The sequence below is a fragment of the Mchenga conophoros genome, linkage group LG8, assembly GCF_057382185.1.
Source record: "Mchenga conophoros isolate Kocher_MC1m ecotype Shallow Benthic linkage group LG8, M_conophoros_male_GT1.1, whole genome shotgun sequence".
NCBI classification, from domain to species: domain Eukaryota; kingdom Metazoa; phylum Chordata; class Actinopteri; order Cichliformes; family Cichlidae; genus Mchenga; species Mchenga conophoros.
The window spans coordinates 5624153-5646387 of NC_140533.1; the positions used below are offsets into that span (position 1 = coordinate 5624153).

General features: G+C 44.9%; 1 protein-coding gene across 1 annotated transcript; it reads right to left on the reverse strand.

Moving 5' to 3' along the window:
* Positions 1-6235: 6235 nt before the first annotated feature.
* Positions 6236-20693, reverse strand: LOC146567976 (low-density lipoprotein receptor-related protein 1-like). Its single transcript, XM_085283710.1, has 3 exons — positions 20633-20693; positions 7579-7723; positions 6236-6492 (listed from the first exon to the last, which is right to left on the reverse strand). Exons 2-3 carry the CDS (start codon positions 7696-7698, stop codon positions 6355-6357), a joined length of 258 nt encoding a protein of 85 aa, XP_085139836.1. The 5' UTR covers positions 7699-7723; positions 20633-20693; the 3' UTR covers positions 6236-6354.
* Between the last annotated feature and the right edge of the window lie 1542 nt (positions 20694-22235).

The following is a 22235-nucleotide window of genomic DNA, read 5'->3' on the forward strand; positions in this document are numbered from 1 at the left end:
GTCAAAGTATTTCAATCTGATTTAAGTCTGGATTTTGACTAGACCACTCCAGTCTTTTTTTTTTTTTTTTTGGGGGGGGGGGGGGGGGGGGGGGATCGAAGGTCATCTGGATTTTCTGTTAGCGAGCAGAATTCATGGTTCCACCAATTCCAACAAGTGATCTGAAGAAGCAAAGCAGCTCCAGACCTTTACACTATCACCACCACATTTCACTGAGATCATCAATGCCTTTTTTTTGTCTTTTGTCCTGTCTTCCTTCTCTCACCCCAACTGGTCACAGCAGATGGCCCCGCCCCTCCCTGAGCCTGGTTCTGCTGGAGGTTTCTTCCTGTTAAAAGGGAGTTTTTCCTTCCTACTGTCGCCAGAGTGCTTGCTCAAAGGGAGTCATATGATTGTTGGGTTTTTCTCTGTGTGTATTATTGTAGGGTCTACCTTTCAATATAAAGGCGACTGTTGTTGTGATTTCGTGCTGTATACATAAAATTGAATTGAATTGAATTGAATTGAATTGAGTTGAATAAACTTGTGGGAAGGTTTCTAGTGTTACAAATTTTGTTAAGGTGTGGATAATCACTGTTACTGGGGTTCACTGGAGTCCCAAAGACTTAGAAAGGGCCAGATAGCTTTTTTCGTTTAATGAGTCTAATCGTCATTTAAAAACTGCATTTTGTATTTACTGGATTTTTGTCTGATATTTAATTAAATCAGAAAGGGGGGGATGCTTTTTCATAGATCTGCATATATACTTTACTATATGTGCTTTTCATGTGATGATGAAAGAGAAAATTTAATCTACTCTTAGCTACTCTATTGTTCTGCTCCTTCCTGTCTCACTAACACTTTATTGACAAGTTGCCATCAGACTGCTTAAATCAATGCCCCAGTGAGTCAAAAGAGTTCAAATGTGGGAAACACAGTGCACCTGTGGATGTTCAAAAACCAAAAAATAAAATCATTCCTTCCTTTTGTCAACCACTATTTATTCCCTAAATACACCTGTGGAGAATGGTATCCTATCCTATACATCCTATACATCCTATACATCTCGCTCTGTAAATGCTCACTCTTACCCCACTCTTCCAACCTTACTCTCTTCATCATGAAGGGCATATGGACTCTTCTTGTCCCTGTCAGTTCCCTGGTAAATCTGGGAAAGCTCTGAGAGGTGGTGGGCAGGGGTCATAGCTGCAGTTTGTGGTGTACAGAGCAGCTTTATTGCTTAACCACGTCTTGAGCCCTGAATCAGGGTCATGATGAAAGCCACCAGCTGTAACATACTACAAATACTCCATGATGCCAATGGAGTCTCCGCAAACATGCCCTGTATCATCTTGTGGAGCTTATAAGCATCCATCAGGTCCAACTGGAGAAGAAAGGTCTGCGTTCCTAACTGTGGTGTTTTAGGCTCCATTGCCACAGTCTTTGTTTCATTTGACACATATTTGAATTTTACGCTGATTTGGTGCCACTGTGGAAGTTTGGGAATCAAACATGACTGACTCTGGAATCATTTTGTTTTAAAGAAAACCATGGAAAACAAAATCTGTGGTCTGTATCTGCAAATCATTGCTACATTTCCCTTCCTTGAGCTACTGATGCAAATCAAAATGGTAAATGGCCTGTATTTATATAGCGCTTTACATATCCAGTCATCCACCCATTCACACACTGGTGATGGCAAGCTACATTGTAGCCACAGCCACCCTGGGGCGCACTGACAGAGGCGAGGCTGCCGGACACTGGCGCCACCAGGCCCTCTGACCACCACCAGTAGGCAACGGGTGAAGTGTCTTGCCCAAGGACACAACGACCGAGACTGTCCGAGCCGGGGCTCAAACCGGCAACCTTCCGATTACAAGGCGAACTCCCAACTCTTGCGCCACGATCACCCCAATTAGTCTTTGTGTAAATCCATAGAAGTGATTCTAGATGAGGAACTGGCACTGTGTTGGTGGGAAAAGAAGTAATAGCAAGTATTTTGCGCCACACCTGTTTTGGGATGGTGCAAAATGGTCTAGGCAAGGACATGCATCCCCTACTCCATCTGATCCAGTTTTGCCAGAAGTCAGAGCTTACTCTGACTTACTCTACCCATAAAAATTATGGGCAATCTGCAGCAAACTGTTCAAGTGAGAATGCAATCACTTGTTTGAACAGCTTTTGATTGGGGCAAAGTACTTACATGAAGTAGTTTCCATTCCCTAGATTGTGTTGTTTTCAGATATCTCGTACTTGTCAATGTGAAAGTACCTGATATACATAAAGTCAAAGCCTTAGGCACATCCTAGCCACTGTTACTTATTATCACTTATTTTTGGGAGTGTTCCCAAAGATCACTGGGACAAATGTTAGATTCATTTTGAAAACATCAAGTGTGGCTGACCCTTTCAGCAATCAGACAACATTACTCACACTGATTTTATTCTTGGGCTCCTGTATGGGCCTCTCCAGCCACAGCAGCTATGGCAAAAAAAATGAAACAAGGGTGACACAAGTAAAGCCAGACCTGCCCCAAATGAGCCCAACAAATACAATCGCATCAACATTGGTTTTGGAGATACTACTTATCACCTCTTATGCGCTTTTCTTATGTATAAAAAGAAACAGGACATTGAAAAATATCAATTACTTTAACCTTTTGGTGAGACCATCAAAAATATCCCTACTCTGATAAATTTCCAAAACCACCCAACCCCTAAGTGTCAGTTCAGTAAAAACTCCATCCACTGCTCAATTGACCCTGAAATAAGAGAGTCATTAAATGCCCCAATTACTCAATAACACTTATACCAAAGTCACCCTTAAGTGTTCCTTTCTTTCTAACTACACATAAAAAACACGTACACTAAGGCTCCATAGAGATGATCAACTATACTTTGTATATCCTATTATTTCCTGTTTATTTTATTCTCCAGCCTTTCTCCATGGATCAAGATGCAAGGTCATCAGGTGAGGCTGTGTGTCTTTTGTCTGCAGTCGCCCTGCAGATTGTTCTGTGATGAAGTGGTCGTCTATAAAGTGTGACCCTGAGGTCAGGGCTGAAACCTAGGCAGGGATTCATTATCCGAAATGGGAACAGAGCAAGGTGATTAATACATTCTGTATCCCAATGTATAAAATGGGGAGTGTTTATTTAAAAAACATAAATATATGAACGCGAGCCACTCTGTACTTTTGTTGATGTTTTACGTTTCTTTGACTTGACGGTGTAATTAATTTCAGAAGGTTAAGAGGTGGTTTTGTGCAACACGAGCTCGTCTTGAATCAATGCATTTGTCACCAACCCTGAATTTAGTATAATTCCTATACAGTCAGTCTGACTGCATCTTTCATCTTCACCTGCCCTGATTGACAGTCTAATTAGAGGTAAAGTAATGGTAAATGTAATCAGGGCTAAATTACAGCCATAACTCACTCAGTGGAGAGCCTCATACCTGCAAGCCAGTCACAGTCACAAACTAACAAACTGACCTCACCATCCATTTCAAACATAAGGACCTGGTATTAACATCTCTCAGCACCACAGGCCGTGCTGAAGTGGTTTTTGTGGAGTGCTTACAAGGTCGCCGCACCCACATTACCAAAAAAGAGAGAAGAGCATATTTTCTCACTTAATGGCATCGAGAATGAGACAAAATGTGTTTTGGGGGGATTTGGTTGACCATACTCTTTAAAACCCATCTGCCATTAGTGCGTGACACGAGTCATTGTATGTTTTTATTGTGTCAATCCAGTTTGAAACGTCCTATTTTCAAAGGGTAGTAATCTTTCTGTGAAACTACAAGCATAAATTACAAAGACAAACAGGGGGGTGTGAGGGGAAGGTTTTCATACAGTACAATACATACAAAAGGAACACTGATTTTCAGAAGTAAAAATAAAAAAGTACTTTGTACAACTGAAGACATATTTCATGTGGGTTTTTTTGAGACAGACTTTTATTTTGGGGGGCAGGGCAAGGGTTTGACCTATACTGCAGCCAGCCACCAGGGACTTGGAGACATATCCATGGAGAAACTACGGAGGCTGAAAAATGAAGCACAAGTGCCAAAAACGGGAGTTTCTCTAGTGGCTGGCACCAAAAGTAAGTCGGTCACATACACACCAGTGTTAAAATAGCAAGAAAAACATTATGATCATGTTTATAGGTACAAGAAAATACATTTAGATGTGTGTGACTGGTTACTTTAGGGGGAGGGGGAGCCCTCACTCCCCATACTTTAAAATCACTGAACCTGACCTTTCCACCACATGGGTGCCACCCAGTGTTGCCAACTTAAAGACTTTGTCGCTATATTTAGCGAGTTTTCAGACCCCCTTAGCAACTTTTTTTCTAAAAAGCGACTAGCGACAAATCTGGCGACTTTTTCTGGTGTTATTGGAGACTTATTTATGATGACTTTTTGACATGAAAGCACATGAGCAAAGCCCCCCCCCACACACACACACACTGTAATGCAGGGTGGGAGCTGCAGTAAATGTACTTTTTTTTTTGACTAAAATAAATCAATGCACTAAAAAATATCATTCCCATCATTGCAAACTTAGAAATCAGATGCCCTTGATGAGCCTTAAGTCCGTCTTGTACATCCGATATGACTGAAGCTGTCTGGTGAGGCTTGCTGTGTCCATTTTTATTTTAATGGTTAAAAATGTTCTTCTTTTGCCATTACTTTTTATGGATCACAAGGTATAAAACTATAAAACAGACACACACAGACACACATTCACACACACAAAATAACTTGTAGTTCTAAATGTATTTAAATGCTTTTATGGTGTTTTTTACTCACTTTATGTCTCTTCCGTGATGTTATTTCTCTCTCCTACAGCGTCTGTTACAATTACATAGGCATGACCAATTATGCAAATTAGGCGATGACATCATTTAGCGACTTCTAGCGACTTTTAGGACAGCCAATAGCGATTTTCCTTACTGAGGAATTGGCAACACTGGTGCCACCTAAACAGTTTGCTAGCTAAGCTTGCAAGCTAACAGTTGCAAGCTAACCAAGCTTGCAAGCATTAGCACACTCTGCACCTTGTATCCAAATACAGTAGGGCTAACTTCTGACTCCAAAAAAGTACCAAAAACTACAGCAGCGGTTATATTCCTAAATTCAGGCTTCTAAATGTAGCGAGTATGACCATGTTTTATATGCAGTCTATGATAAATAAGAATCCATCCAACACAGAAACTAGCTGCCTAGCAGACTAAGTGCAATGAAAAAAAGTTGCACAAATACATATAGTGTGACTACAGTGGAGAGTTTTGACTGTTTATCACTCAGTTTTACTTCACTATAAAGAAGATGACTGTATATTATGACTTCTGATGTCTCAACAGCAGGCGTTATGCTAAAGGAGCATTAAGAGCACTGACAAGATTGTATGAGATTAGTCCACATTAGGCATACAGTACGGTTGAACTTGTTTGACAGAGACCCCCATAAACTGAGCTAGCCAACCTCTTATTTGCTGCCTAGAAACGTGAATTGAGTAAAATCAAATAATAGTTTAGCTTTTCTAGATGTTTCTAATACTATTGCATCAAAGTAATTCAGTTCTGACCTGCTTTTGTTCTAGTAAATGTGTGTGAGTGTAAAAATGCTACTTGGTTCAGAATGAATAAGTATTATGATCACTGCACATATAGTACCTACAGTTCTTTTGAAGCTCTTGGTGTCCTGTTGGTGTCTCTAAATTAGAGGACTGCTGGGCCAATGAGTCCTGCCAGAGCCACACCCTGATCAGAGGGCTGCACCTCCTGCTCTCCCAGCACCTTTTCCACCTGTCATTTGATTCACATGCTGGCCAAGAAACCACACAGTGCCCTGGTGAAGAGCGAGTAAGTGTGTGTGTGAGTGTGTGATTGACCCATAGGGTGAACAGAGATCAGAGGTAGGTGCCAGATCAGATCAGATCAGATCAAGGCTTTCCAAGTAGGATAAGCTCTACTTATGCTGCTTTCAGAAGGGTCGTGTGTGTGTGTGTGTGTGTGTGTGTGTGTGTGTGTGTGTGTGTGTGTGTGTGTGTGTGTGTGTGTGAGAGAGAGAGAGAGAGAAGTTGTGAGGAAGTGAGCAAAATGAAAAAGAACTGGATAAAATGTCTATAAAATGGTTTCTTTTCCGTCACCAGAGGATTTGTTTTCCTTTTTGTCAAAGAACAAAATATAATACTGCAATCACTTAAAAAAAGTAGTTCTTCATTTTATACATTTTATACAGTGTTCTCGTTTTTATGTTTTTTTGTTGCTTTTCTTTTCAGTTGGTAAAGGCATAAAATGAGAGAGCTCGCTGGCTCTAGGTTGGGCGAGGCAGGGCAATGTTGGCAGAGTTCAGTCCATGCCGAGGTCTATGCCAGGGGGTCGCTCATGTCCTCGTCAACCTGGGAGAGGAGCTCCTTCTTTTCATCAGTGCTCGCCAGAGAATTGCGGCTGTTGTGGGCACCCATGTACAGGGTGGCATACACTGGGTTCGTGAAGTTGGTGGGCTGCGGAGTGAAGAAAATTTCTCAGTGACTCAGGCAAAAGAAATGAAAAGATTTGGTATATTGTGAAAGAAGCAGTATTTTTCTTATTCAAATAGGCTCAGCTCGCATAAATAACAAGATGTTTCCCAGCTCAGTGCTGAAACCCTGGCAGACATTTGTGGTTTGTTATGTTTTCTGTGTTTGGTTATTTGTTTCTGAAAGTCTGGGCACTAATCATCTGCCCCCAACAAACCAGTAGGTGTATTTCCAGTGAAGAACTTGCAACTTCTTTTTAAGCACTCAGGACTTTATGGACAATTCCTCATTTGATGTTTTATGATTGTGGTGAAAAGTGTTTGAATATAGTGACCATGAGGGCTCCAGCATAAAAGCTTTATTCAGCTGCTCCCCTTATTCACAGTGGATTTCCGTTCCTGACACCCCCAAGGGATTTTTGTCTCCAGCTGGGATTAAACTGGAGATTTTTTCACTTCTTAGGTGAATGTAAAAGAAATGGTATTTATATAGTGCCTTGTGCTTTTATCTGCTGAATGCATTCACACACACAGAGGTAACTCAGGGTTCAGTATCTTGCCCAAGCATTGATCTGTATACAAACCACTCGAGCCACAACGTGTAAACCATGAGACTATGGAGCCACTCATCAGAACTAAAGTATATGATTCACATAATTCTAACAATATTCATTCCAAAATTCATTACAGATGCCAGAAGTAAATACCATAACAACACCCACTGGTTTCTTGCTTTAAAGCTTTTGCATTTGGACTGTGGTGATCTCGATGGCAAAAAACTGGATATAAATGTAGAAAAGTGATTACAGATCAGTCAAGACAGAAAACTGTTTTTCACTAGACGTCCAAAGGACAGGAATATATTGAGAAACCCAGCTACTTTCATCCAGTGTTCTTTAGATCACAAAGAAGGGTCTATTTACTGTCTATAATGACTCCACAACCAAAACCAATTCATTAAAAAAAAAAAACTCACAAAAGGACTCATAAATGTGGAAATATCTGCATGGTTAGCCACTACCAGGCATTTTCAGATATTTTGTAATGAAACGGCTTTTTTAAGCTTTGTTACCTTGTCTGGGTCTAAAGCAAAGTCGGAGTCCAGAAGTTCCCCAGCATCATCATCAGGATCTCCTTCATAGATCTTATAGGCAGGGTTTCCAATCTCAACATTCATGGCCCCGTTGGTCATTCGGTGGTGCTGGAAGCCCTTGGCACTGCAGAGAAACAGATCAACAATTATCTTAGAAGCAGATTCAGACCCTTGTTTAAAAGAATTGATGTGCTAACCTCAGAAGAAAGCTAGAGTGACTAAAAGGTGTCTTATCATAAACCCATATCATAAATTCACTCAGCACTGGCTATGTACAATTGACAAGAACAAGACAACATATATCAAAGGTTTTCAAATGAGCTTTTGTGTCAAAAGGCCATTTGATCAAACCTATCGAATATACTGCAGCATGTCCATTGCGGAGAATGCTGGATTAGATTGCAAATATTCGGCTGTTTGCAAGCATATAAACATTTTTCAGAGATGCACAGTTATACATTTTACTCTGCAAGCACATTGCCTGAGCCTAATATTTACAAATGTAAACAGGGAAAGGCATGGAGGACAATGGGAGGACGTCAAAAGTTCAACTACTCGTGCATCACCAGAGCTATTCCAGAGTGAGTAGGCCCCCTGTGTTGTTGGGTGGGAAACCCCATGGAAGCCAAACAGAAGATGGCAAGCGAGGACAATGCGTTGGAGGTCTGTAAGCAGGTTCCACCATTCTCGCAGAAGCCTTAACACTTACATCACCACGGACTGCCATTTGGCTTTTTCTACCTTTAAAACCCGGAGAGCAGCCAAATGGGTTTTAGCTAAGCTTTAGCTTCAGCCAAGTGGAAGCTAAATTGGCTAGTCATTCATATGTATATTAGGTTGTTAGCTGGGAATTCTGGAGGGAGGGGAGTGGGGGTGTGTGGATGAGGGGGTGGGGGAGCTGCTAAAAGCTGTGAACTTCCTTTTGTGTTTCATCTTGATGCATTCTCAATCATCCAGGGAAATAAATCTCCAAAAGTCACCAACTTGGAGTGTTTCAGTTTGCCGTCTTAGGGAGAAATCAACACACATGGGTGTAGGTCCTTTGTTGCTGAGATTTATTGATAAAAACAGTACAAAAAACCAACCATTTGTACACATATTTACAAATAATAATAAAAAGTGAGTGAGTACATTTCAACATTATACCAGTGGTCTGATTGATGCCACAATGGAGCAAATCGAGCAAAGACTGATAAGTTCGCTGCAATTTCCAGTGTGTGGGGATCATTGGTCACCAACTGCATCACGTGCTACAACCCTGGTCTACATATCACCGTTGATGAACAGCTTTTCCCATCAAAGACTCGGTGCTGTTTCCTGCAGTATATTGCAAGTAAACCTGACAAGTTTGGGATCAAGTTTTGGGTGGCTTGCGACCTAAAATCCAAGTACATTTGCAATGTCTTCCCATATCTTGGCAAGGACCCCAATCGTCCCACTGGGGAGAGACTTTCTGAAAATGTAGTAATGAGGCTGATGGAACCATTCCTAGTCATTCATATGTAAATGTGGTGGAGCTTGCAAGAGAGTTGGCTCACTCTCATGTAGCTGAGAAGAAGGCAAGAAAAGAACAGTTGCTTCGGACACAACCCTCCACACCTAGTCCTGGAAAAAGAGCCATGTGTCAGGTCAAACACAAATGCAAGAACAATCATGCCACTGTGCGATGTGTTCACTGTGCCAGGATTGTGAGTGATTGCTGAAAATGTTGAAATGTACTGTACCGGTCCGTTGCCATGGGTTACCTGACCGTTGCCATGGGTTAACTGTCCGTTGCCATGGGTTAACTGTCCGTTGCCATGCGTTTACATGTGTTGTTATGGGTTAACTGTCCGTTGCCATGCGTTTACATGTGTTGTGGGTTAACTGTCCGTTGCCATGCGTTAACTGTCCGTTGCCATGCGTTTACATGTGTTGTTATGTTTTAACTGTCCGTTGCCATGGGTTACCGGTCTGTTGCCATGGTAACCGGTCCGTTGCCATGGTAACCGGTCCGTTGCCATGGGTTAACTGTCCGTTGCCATGCGTTTACATGCGTTGTTATGGGTTAACTGTCCGTTGCCATGGGTTAACTGTCCGTTGCCATGCGTTTACATGCGTTGTTATGTTTTAACTGTCCGTTGCCATGGGTTACCGGTCCGTTGCCATGGTAACCAGTCCGTTGCCATGGGTTAACTGTCCGTTGCCATGCGTTTACATGTGTTGTTGTGGGTTAACTGTCCGTTGCCATGCGTTTACATGCGTTGTTATGGGTAACCGGTCCGTTACCATGGCAACGGACCGGTTACCATGGCAACGGACCGGTTACCATGGCAACGGACCGGTAACCCATGGCAACGGACAGTTAAAACATAACAACGCATGTAAACGCATGGCAACGGACAGTTAACGCATGGCAACGGACAGTTAACCCATAACAACGCATGTAAAAGCATGGCAACGGACAGTTAACCCATAACAACACATGTAAACGCATGGCAACGGACAGTTAACCCATGGCAACGGTCAGGTAACCCATGGCAACGGACCGGTTACCATGGCAACGGACCGGTAACCCATGGCAACGGACAGTTAAAACATAACAACGCATGTAAACGCATGGCAACGGACAGTTAACGCATGGCAACGGACAGTTAACCCATAACAACGCATGTAAACGCATGGCAACGGACAGTTAACCCATAACAACACATGTAAATGCATGGCAACGGACAGTTAACGCATGGCAACGGACAGTTAACCCATGGCAACGGACAGTTAACCCATAACAACGCATGTAAACGCATGGCAACGGACAGTTAACCCATAACAACACATGTAAACGCATGGCAACGGACAGTTAACCCATGGCAACGGACAGTTAACCCATGGCAACGGTCAGGTAACCCATGGCAACGGACTGGTTACCATGGCAACGGACCGGTTACCATGGCAATGGACCGGTTACCATGGCAACGGACCGGTAACCCATGGCAACGGACGGTTAAAACATAACAACGCATGTAAACGCATGGCAACGGACAGTTAACCCATAACAACGCATGTAAACGCATGGCAACGGACAGTTAACGCATGGCAACGGACAGTTAACCCATGGCAACGGACAGTTAACCCATAACAACGCATGTAAACGCTGTCCGTTGCCATGGGTTAACTGTCCGTTGCCATGCGTTTACATGCGTTGTTATGGGTTAACTGTCCGTTGCCATGGGTTAACTGTCCGTTGCCATGCGTTTACATGCGTTGTTATGTTTTAACTGTCCGTTGCCATGGGTTACCGGTCCGTTGCCATGGTAACCAGTCCGTTGCCATGGGTTAACTGTCCGTTGCCATGCGTTTACATGTGTTGTTGTGGGTTAACTGTCCGTTGCCATGCGTTTACATGCGTTGTTATGGGTAACCGGTCCGTTACCATGGCAACGGACCGGTTACCATGGCAACGGACCGGTTACCATGGCAACGGACCGGTAACCCATGGCAACGGACAGTTAAAACATAACAACGCATGTAAACGCATGGCAACGGACAGTTAACGCATGGCAACGGACAGTTAACCCATAACAACGCATGTAAAAGCATGGCAACGGACAGTTAACCCATAACAACACATGTAAACGCATGGCAACGGACAGTTAACCCATGGCAACGGTCAGGTAACCCATGGCAACGGACCGGTTACCATGGCAACGGACCGGTAACCCATGGCAACGGACAGTTAAAACATAACAACGCATGTAAACGCATGGCAACGGACAGTTAACGCATGGCAACGGACAGTTAACCCATAACAACGCATGTAAACGCATGGCAACGGACAGTTAACCCATAACAACACATGTAAATGCATGGCAACGGACAGTTAACGCATGGCAACGGACAGTTAACCCATGGCAACGGACAGTTAACCCATAACAACGCATGTAAACGCATGGCAACGGACAGTTAACCCATAACAACACATGTAAACGCATGGCAACGGACAGTTAACCCATGGCAACGGACAGTTAACCCATGGCAACGGTCAGGTAACCCATGGCAACGGACTGGTTACCATGGCAACGGACCGGTTACCATGGCAATGGACCGGTTACCATGGCAACGGACCGGTAACCCATGGCAACGGACGGTTAAAACATAACAACGCATGTAAACGCATGGCAACGGACAGTTAACCCATAACAACGCATGTAAACGCATGGCAACGGACAGTTAACCCATAACAACACATGTAAACGCATGGCAACGGACAGTTAACGCATGGCAACGGACAGTTAACCCATGGCAACGGACAGTTAACCCATAACAACGCATGTAAACGCATGGCAACGGACAGTTAACCCATAACAACACATGTAAACGCATGGCAACGGACAGTTAACCCATGGCAACGGACAGTTAACCCATGGCAACGGTCAGGTAACCCATGGCAACGGACTGTTTACCATGGCAACGGACCGGTTACCATGGCAATGGACCGGTTACCATGGCAACGGACCGGTAACCCATGGCAACGGACGGTTAAAACATAACAACGCATGTAAACGCATGGCAACGGACAGTTAACCCATAACAACACATGTAAACGCATGGCAACGGACAGTTAACCCATGGCAACGGTCAGGTAACCCATGGCAACGGACAGTTAACCCATGGCAACGGACAGTTAACCCATGGCAACGGTCAGGTAACCCATGGCAACGGACCGGTTACCATGGCAACGGACCGGTTACCATGGCAACGGACGGTTAAAACATAACAACACATGTAAACGCATGGCAACGGACAGTTAACGCATGGCAACGGACAGTTAACCCATGGCAACGGACAGTTAACCCATAACAACGCATGTAAACGCATGGCAACGGACAGTTAACCCATAACAACACATGTAAACGCATGGCAACGGACAGTTAACCCATGGCAACGGACAGTTAACCCATGGCAACGGTCAGGTAACCCATGGCAACGGACCGGTTACCATGGCAACGGACCGGTTACCATGGCAACGGTCAGGTAACCCATGGCAACGGACAGTTAAAACATAACAACGCATGTAAACGCATGGCAACGGACAGTTAACCCATAACAACGCATGTAAACGCATGGCAACGGACAGTTAACCCATAACAACACATGTAAACGCATGGCAACGGACAGTTAACCCATGGCAACGGACAGTTAACCCATAACAACGCATGTAAACGCATGGCAACGGACAGTTAACCCATGGCAACGGACAGTTAACCCATGGCAACGGTCAGGAAACCCATGGCAACGGACCGGTTACCATGGCAACGGACCGGTTACCATGGCAACGGACCGGTAACCCATGGCAACGGACAGTTAAAACATAACAACGCATGTTAACGCATGGCAACGGACAGTTAACCCATAACAACACATGTAAACGCATGGCAACGGACAGTTAACGCATGGCAACGGACAGTTAACCCATGGCAACGGACAGGTAACCCATGGCAACGGACCGGTTACCATGGCAACGGACCGGTTACCATGGCAACGGACAGGTAACCCATGGCAACGGACCGGTTACCATGGCAACGGACCGGTAACCCATGGCAACGGACAGTTAAAACATAACAACGCATGTAAACGCATGGCAACGGACAGTTAACGCATGGCAACGGACAGTTAACCCATAACAACACATGTAAACGCATGGCAACGGACAGTTAACGCATGGCAACGGACAGTTAACCCATGGCAACGGACAGGTAACCCATGGCAACGGACCGGTTACCATGGCAACGGACCGGTAACCCATGGCAACGGACAGTTAAAACATAACAACGCATGTAAACGCATGGCAACGGACAGTTAACCCATAACAACGCATGTAAACGCATGGCAACGGACAGTTAACCCATAACAACACATGTAAACGCATGGCAACGGACAGTTAACGCATGGCAACAGACAGTTAACCCATGGCAACGGACAGTTAACCCATAACAACGCATGTAAACGCATGGCAACGGACAGTTAACCCATAACAACACATGTAAACGCATGGCAACGGACAGTTAACGCATGGCAACGGACAGTTAACCCATGGCAACGGACAGTTAACCCATAACAACGCATGTAAACACATGGCAACGGACAGTTAACCCATAACAACACATGTAAACGCATGGCAACGGACAGTTAATCCATGGCAACGGACAGTTAACCCATGGCAACGGTCAGGTAACCCATGGCAACGGACCGGTTACCATGGCAACGGACCGGTTACCATGGCAACGGTCAGGTAACCCATGGCAACGGACAGTTAAAACATAACAACGCATGTAAACGCATGGCAACGGACAGTTAACCCATAACAACGCATGTAAACGCATGGCAACGGACAGTTAACCCATAACAACACATGTAAACGCATGGCAACGGACAGTTAACCCATGGCAACGGACAGTTAACCCATAACAACGCATGTAAACGCATGGCAACGGACAGTTAACCCATAACAACACATGTAAACGCATGGCAACGGACAGTTAACCCATGGCAACGGACAGTTAACCCATGGCAACGGTCAGGTAACCCATGGCAACGGACCGGTTACCATGGCAACGGACCGGTTACCATGGCAACGGACCGGTTACCATGGCAACGGACAGTTAAAACATAACAACGCATGTAAACGCATGGCAACGGACAGTTAACGAATGGCAACGGACAGTTAACCCATAACAACACATGTAAACGCATGGCAACGGACAGTTAACGCATGGCAACGGACAGTTAACGCATGGCAACGGACAGTTAACCCATGGCAACGGACAGTTAACCCATAACAACGCATGTAAACGCATGGCAACGGACAGTTAACCCATAACAACACATGTAAACGCATGGCAACGGACAGTTAACGCATGGCAACGGACAGTTAACCCATGGCAACGGACAGTTAACCCATAACAACGCATGTAAACACATGGCAACGGACAGTTAACCCATAACAACACATGTAAACGCATGGCAACGGACAGTTAATCCATGGCAACGGACAGTTAACCCATGGCAACGGTCAGGTAACCCATGGCAACGGACCGGTTACCATGGCAACGGACCGGTTACCATGGCAACGGTCAGGTAACCCATGGCAACGGACAGTTAAAACATAACAACGCATGTAAACGCATGGCAACGGACAGTTAACCCATAACAACGCATGTAAACGCATGGCAACGGACAGTTAACCCATAACAACACATGTAAACGCATGGCAACAGACAGTTAACCCATGGCAACGGACAGTTAACCCATAACAACGCATGTAAACGCATGGCAACGGACAGTTAACCCATAACAACACATGTAAACGCATGGCAACGGACAGTTAACCCATGGCAACGGACAGTTAACCCATGGCAACGGACAGGTTACCATGGCAACGGACCGGTTACCATGGCAACGGACCGGTAACCCATGGCAACGGACAGTTAAAACATAACAACGCATGTAAACGCATGGCAACGGACAGTTAACGCATGGCAACGGACAGTTAACCCATAACAACACATGTAAACGCATGGCAACGGACAGTTAACGCATGGCAACGGACAGTTAACCCATGGCAACGGACAGGTAACCCATGGCAACGGACCGGTTACCATGGCAACGGACCGGTTACCATGGCAACGGACCGGTAACCCATGGCAACGGACAGTTAAAACATAACAACGCATGTAAACGCATGGCAACGGACAGTTAACCCATAACAACGCATGTAAACGCATGGCAACGGACAGTTAACCCATAACAACACATGTACACGCATGGCAACGGACAGTTAACCCATGGCAACGGACAGTTAACCCATAACAACGCATGTAAACGCATGGCAACGGACAGTTAACCCATAACAACACATGTAAACGCATGGCAACGGACAGTTAACCCATGGCAACGGACAGTTAACCCATGGCAACGGTCAGGTAACCCATGGCAACGGACCGGTTACCATGGCAACGGACCGGTTACCATGGCAACGGACCGGTTACCATGGCAACGGACAGTTAAAACATAACAACGCATGTAAACGCATGGCAACGGACAGTTAACGAATGGCAACGGACAGTTAACCCATAACAACACATGTAAACGCATGGCAACGGACAGTTAACGCATGGCAACGGACAGTTAACCCATGGCAACGGACAGGTAACCCATGGCAACGGACCGGTTACCATGGCAACGGACCGGTTACCATGGCAACGGACCGGTAACCCATGGCAACGGACAGTTAAAACATAACAACGCATGTAAACGCATGGCAACGGACAGTTAACCCATAACAACGCATGTAAACGCATGGCAACGGACAGTTAACCCATGGCAACGGACAGTTAACCCATAACAACGCATGTAAACGCATGGCAACCGACAGTTAACCCATAACAACACATGTAAACGCATGGCAACGGACAGTTAACCCATGGCAACGGACAGGTAACCCATAACAACACATGTAAACGCATGGCAACGGACAGTTAACCCATAACAACACATGTAAACGCATGGCAACGGACAGTTAACCCATGGCAACGGACAGGTAACCCATAACAACACATGTAAACGCATGGCAACGGACAGTTAACCCATAACAACACATGTAAACGCATGGCAACGGACAGTTAACCCATGGCAACGGACAGTTAACCCATGGCAACGGTCAGGTAACCCATGGCAACGGACTGGTTACCATGGCAACGGACCGGTTACCATGGCAATGGACCGGTTACCCATGGCAACGGACAGTTAAAACATAACAACGCATGTAAACGCATGGCAACGGACAGTTAACCCATGGCAACGGACAGTTAACCCATGGCAACGGACAGGAAACCCATGGCAACGGACCGTTTACCATGGCAACGGACCGGTTACCATGGCAACGGACCGGTAACCCATGGCAACGGACCGGTTACCATGGCAACGGACCGGTAACCCATGGCAACGGACAGTTAACCCATAACAACGCATGTAAACGCATGGCAACGGACAGTTAACGCATGGCAACGGACAGTTAACCCATGGCAACAGTCATATAACCCATGGCAACGGACAGTTAACCCATAACAACGCATGTAAACGCATGGCAACGGACAGTTAACCCATAACAACGCATGTAAACGCATGGCAACGGACAGTTAACCCATGGCAACGGTCAGGTAACCCATGGCAACGGACCGGTTACCATGGCAACGGACCGGTTACCATGGCAACGGACCGGTAACCCATGGCAACGGACAGTTAAAACATAACAACGCATGTAAACGCATGGCAACGGACAGTTAACCCATAACAACGCATGTAAACGCATGGCAACGGACAGTTAACCCATGGCAACGGACAGTTAACCCATAACAACGCATGTAAACGCATGGCAACCGACAGTTAACCCATAACAACACATGTAAACGCATGGCAACGGACAGTTAACCCATGGCAACGGACAGGTAACCCATAACAACACATGTAAACGCATGGCAACGGACAGTTAACCCATAACAACACATGTAAACGCATGGCAACGGACAGTTAACCCATGGCAACGGACAGGTAACCCATAACAACACATGTAAACGCATGGCAACGGACAGTTAACCCATAACAACACATGTAAACGCATGGCAACGGACAGTTAACCCATGGCAACGGACAGTTAACCCATGGCAACGGTCAGGTAACCCATGGCAACGGACTGGTTACCATGGCAACGGACCGGTTACCATGGCAATGGACCGGTTACCCATGGCAACGGACAGTTAAAACATAACAACGCATGTAAACGCATGGCAACGGACAGTTAACCCATGGCAACGGACAGTTAACCCATGGCAACGGACAGGAAACCCATGGCAACGGACCGTTTACCATGGCAACGGACCGGTTACCATGGCAACGGACCGGTAACCCATGGCAACGGACCGGTTACCATGGCAACGGACCGGTAACCCATGGCAACGGACAGTTAACCCATAACAACGCATGTAAACGCATGGCAACGGACAGTTAACGCATGGCAACGGACAGTTAACCCATGGCAACAGTCATATAACCCATGGCAACGGACAGTTAACCCATAACAACGCATGTAAACGCATGGCAACGGACAGTTAACCCATAACAACGCATGTAAACGCATGGCAACGGACAGTTAACCCATAACAACGCATGTAAACGCATGGCAACGGACAGATAACCCATGGCAACGAACAGTTAACCCATAACAACGCATGTAAACGCATGGCAACGGACAGTTAACCCATAACAACGCATGTAAACGCATGGCAACGGACAGTTAACCCATAACAACGCATGTAAACGCATGGCAACGGACAGTTAACCCATGGCAACGGACAGTTAACCCATGGCAACGGTCAGGTAACCCATGGCAACGGACCGGTTACCATGGCAACGGACCGGTTACCATGGCAACGGACCGGTTACCATGACAACTGACCAGTAACCCATGGCAACGGACAGTTAAAACATAACAACGCATTTAAACGCATGGCAACGGACAGTTAACGCATGGCAGCGGACAGTTAACCCATAACAACGCATGTAAACGCATGGCAACGGACAGTTAACCCATAACAACACATGTAAACGCATGGCAACGGACAGTTAACCCATGGCAACGGACAGTTAACCCATGGCAACGGACAGGAAACCCATGGCAGCGGACCGTTTACCATGGCAACGGACCGGTTACCATGGCAATGGACCGGTAACCCATGGCAACGGACCGGTTACCATGGCAACGGACCGGTAACCCATGGCAACGGACAGTTAAAACATAAGAACGCATTTAAACGCATGGCAACGGACAGTTAACGCATGGCAGCGGACAGTTAACCCATAACAACGCATGTAAATGCATGGCAACGGACAGTTAACCCATAACAACACATGTAAACGCATGGCAACGGACAGTTAACGCATGGCAACGGACAGTTAACCCATGGCAACGGACAGTTAACCCATAACAACGCATGTAAACGCATGGCAACGGACAGTTAACCCATGGCAACGGACAGTTAACCCATGGCAACGGTCATATAACCCATGGCAACGGACAGTTAACCCATAACAACGCATGTAAACGCATGGCAACGGACAGTTAACCCATAACAACACATGTAAACGCATGGCAACGGACAGTTAACCCATGGCAACGGACAGTTAACCCATGGCAACGGACAGTTAACCCATGGCAACGGTCAGGTAACCCATGGCAACGGACAGTTAAAACATAACAACGCATGTAAACGCATAGCAACGGACAGTTAACGCATGGCAACGGACAGTTAACCCATAACAACGCATGTAAACGCATGGCAACGGACAGTTAACCCATGGCAACGGACCGGTTACCATGGCAACGGACCGGTAACCCATGGCAACGGACCGGTTACCATGGCAACGGACCGGTAACCCATGGCAACGGACAGTTAACCCATAACAACGCATGTAAACGCATGGCAACGGACAGTTAACGCATGGCAACGGACAGTTAACCCATGGCAACGGTCATATAACCCATGGCAACGGACAGTTAACCCATAACAACGCATGTAAACGCATGGCAACGGACAGTTAACCCATAACAACACATGTAAACGCATGGCAACGGACAGTTAACGCATGGCAACGGACAGTTAACCCATGGCAACGGTCATATAACCCATGGCAACGGACAGTTAACCCATAACAACGCATGTAAACGCATGGCAACGGACAGTTAACCCATAACAACACATGTAAACGCATGGCAACAGACAGTTAACGCATGGCAACGGACAGTTAACCCATGGCAACGGTCAGGTAACCCATGGCAACGGACCGGTTACCATGGCAACGGACCGGTTACCATGGCAACGGACCGGTAACCCATGGCAACGGACCGGTAACCCATGGCAACGGACAGTTAACCCATAACAACGCATGTAAACGCATGGCAACGGACAGTTAACCCATAACAACGCATGTAAACGCATGGCAACGGACAGTTAACCCATAACAACGCATGTAAACGCATGGCAACGGACAGGTAACCCATGGCAACGGACCGGTTACCATGGCAACGGACCGTAACCCATGGCATCCTCACCCCTTCCTGTTACGTGTTGCATGTTGTCCATTGTTTATTTACCTCTCACCAGTCGGCAGCGTCCGCCATGTTTGTCTGTGCTAAATGTCACCTGCGGTGTGCTCAACAGCTATTTGGTCAACAGGCTCTAGAAGAAACCAGAATCAAACTTACGTGAACACAGTCTGTATCCACACTTTTGTTTCCTCTGTGACAGCCATCCTGTTTGGTAATCTGCAAACTCAAGAGCTTGTTGACCACTGTATCGTAACCAGAGTGGTTACTTTGTAACGTCCTCATTGTTTAGTGTTACTGATTTGCCAAAATCACCGTCTCAAAGCCTTGAATTTCTCCGTTTTGAAGCACAACTTCTAGCAGTTGAAATACAAGGCTATGGGAATGTGGCATTCCTGCCACATTTGCTAATTTTGTAGCTCTTATGGACAATTTCAGCTTTAACCCAAAGTTTTAACTGCACAAGTGTTTCCAGATTTTCTGGATTTGAAAATTATAACAATAAACACTCAGTTGTCAGTTTATTAGGGAGCTCAAACTAATGCAGACTAACAACAGTCCTGCAACAAAGGCAACTTTTCATAGTTTCATCTTCATTGTAAAAAAGAGGAAGTGTTTGTGGTGCTGTTTTCATGTACTGCATTATACAGTAAGGTGTTCCTATTTGCTTTTCTTTTTTTAGCTTAACCTCATTTACAGAAATGAGGGAACAACTGATATAAATTAGGTGTACCTAATAAAGTGAGAACTGAGTGTACATCCTCTGCTCTTCTTGCTTAAAAACACTCTTAAGAAATTGAGATGTAAACAGAAGCAAATGTCCAGATTGACCTCTTGGTCGTCTAACATGTGTGTCCCCCTGTCTCTCACCCCCCCCTCTCCATGCCTACTCACAGATCTCCGAAACCAGCCTTTCCTGCGAGCGGACGCGTTGATCCGGAGCGGTTGGAAGAGACCCTAAACCACTTATTCGTCACTTATAGTCCCCTCCCTATTGTAACCCTTCCCTTTGTCCCAGTGGCGCATCTCAACCCTGAGGCTGCAGATCACAAAGACTGAAAAGCGAGGACAGGACAAAGCCCTTGTTTTAGCCAACATTTAAATATTAAATTAGCAATAGCTATGTGCAGTACATCAATATCATGTTTTATATTTGGACTATATTAAACTGCACTGTCCCTTTTAAATAAAGAATTATTATTATATTAAGATCTGATTTGTTTCTTAATAACATGTCTGGATAAATGATAACACACACTGTTACATGTAACAAGTGTAGAACACAGGACTGACTAGATCATCAAGGCCACACTTGCTGTTTGCAGTTTGATTTGTGAAGTGATCACAATGATGTAAAGCGTTGTCCATAATTATAATGACATTCACCTCCTCAAATGCTTCCAAAGATGAGTCAGTCCCAAAGACTTCCATGTAAAATACATCATTTTACAGCAAAAATAATTATTACACATTACTAACCGTTAAGGTTGAATGTTATTTATGGTCACCTTTGAGTGACAACTAGGAGCTTTTTTCTCGTGTTCAGCATTAAATAATAAAACACTCCAAGGTTAAGTGTTTTTATCTTTTATATATGTGACACAGTCATGCTGTATTATTATTTATCACGTCAATACTTATTCAAGTTGTCATTATACGATTATGCAGTTATATGCATTATGTATTATACAACCATCATTATACGACATGGTTTGCAGAAAGCAGAGGTGTCAAACATGAGGCTCTAAGGCTTTACAGCAGTCTAAACAACCTAAGTGGTGACGTATTGTGCATCTTTCTAAATAAATTGTGGTGATCAAGTTCATAAGGAAAAGCATCTGTGGTTGAAATTTGAAAATTTCAAAGTTGCAAAGCTTCCTGGGGCTCTTCTGCACTGAATGTTCTCCCAGTGTTTGAGCGTGTTCTCCAGGAGCGTTGGTTTTTCCTGCCATTGAAAAACCTTGCTGCCTGTTGATGCCAAGTTCATTCTCACAAAAGAGTCTTAATCTTAGGCATTTCACTTCCTGGTTAAAATAAGATTTTAAAAAAATATAAACACTGCTCTGCATGTTAATGAAGCATTTAAACTACAGGAGAAACCACTTTAGAAAAGAAGAGTACATTAGCTTTAGCTAAATTAATCTCAGTTCATCTTTTTAGGCTTTATGGAAGAGGTAGATGTGTAAAAGTCAAATTGTGGCATTAACTTGATTAAAATATGTGGTTACAAGATTAGTTCATGCATTACTGCAGTCATTATCCAAATAATCTACAGATCATAACGTAGACACAACACAGACACTACCTTTTCCCAGAACAACAACCTTGTTTGTCCTTGTTTCCTTACTTTCCTTACTTATTCTTTTTTTTCCTTACTGTAATCTGGAGCACTGTAACCAAAATAATTTCCCCTACGGATCAATAAAGTATTCTGATTCTGATGATTCTGATTACAATTACCTTTTATTCACATTTTAAACTCATTGGCCCTTTAGTA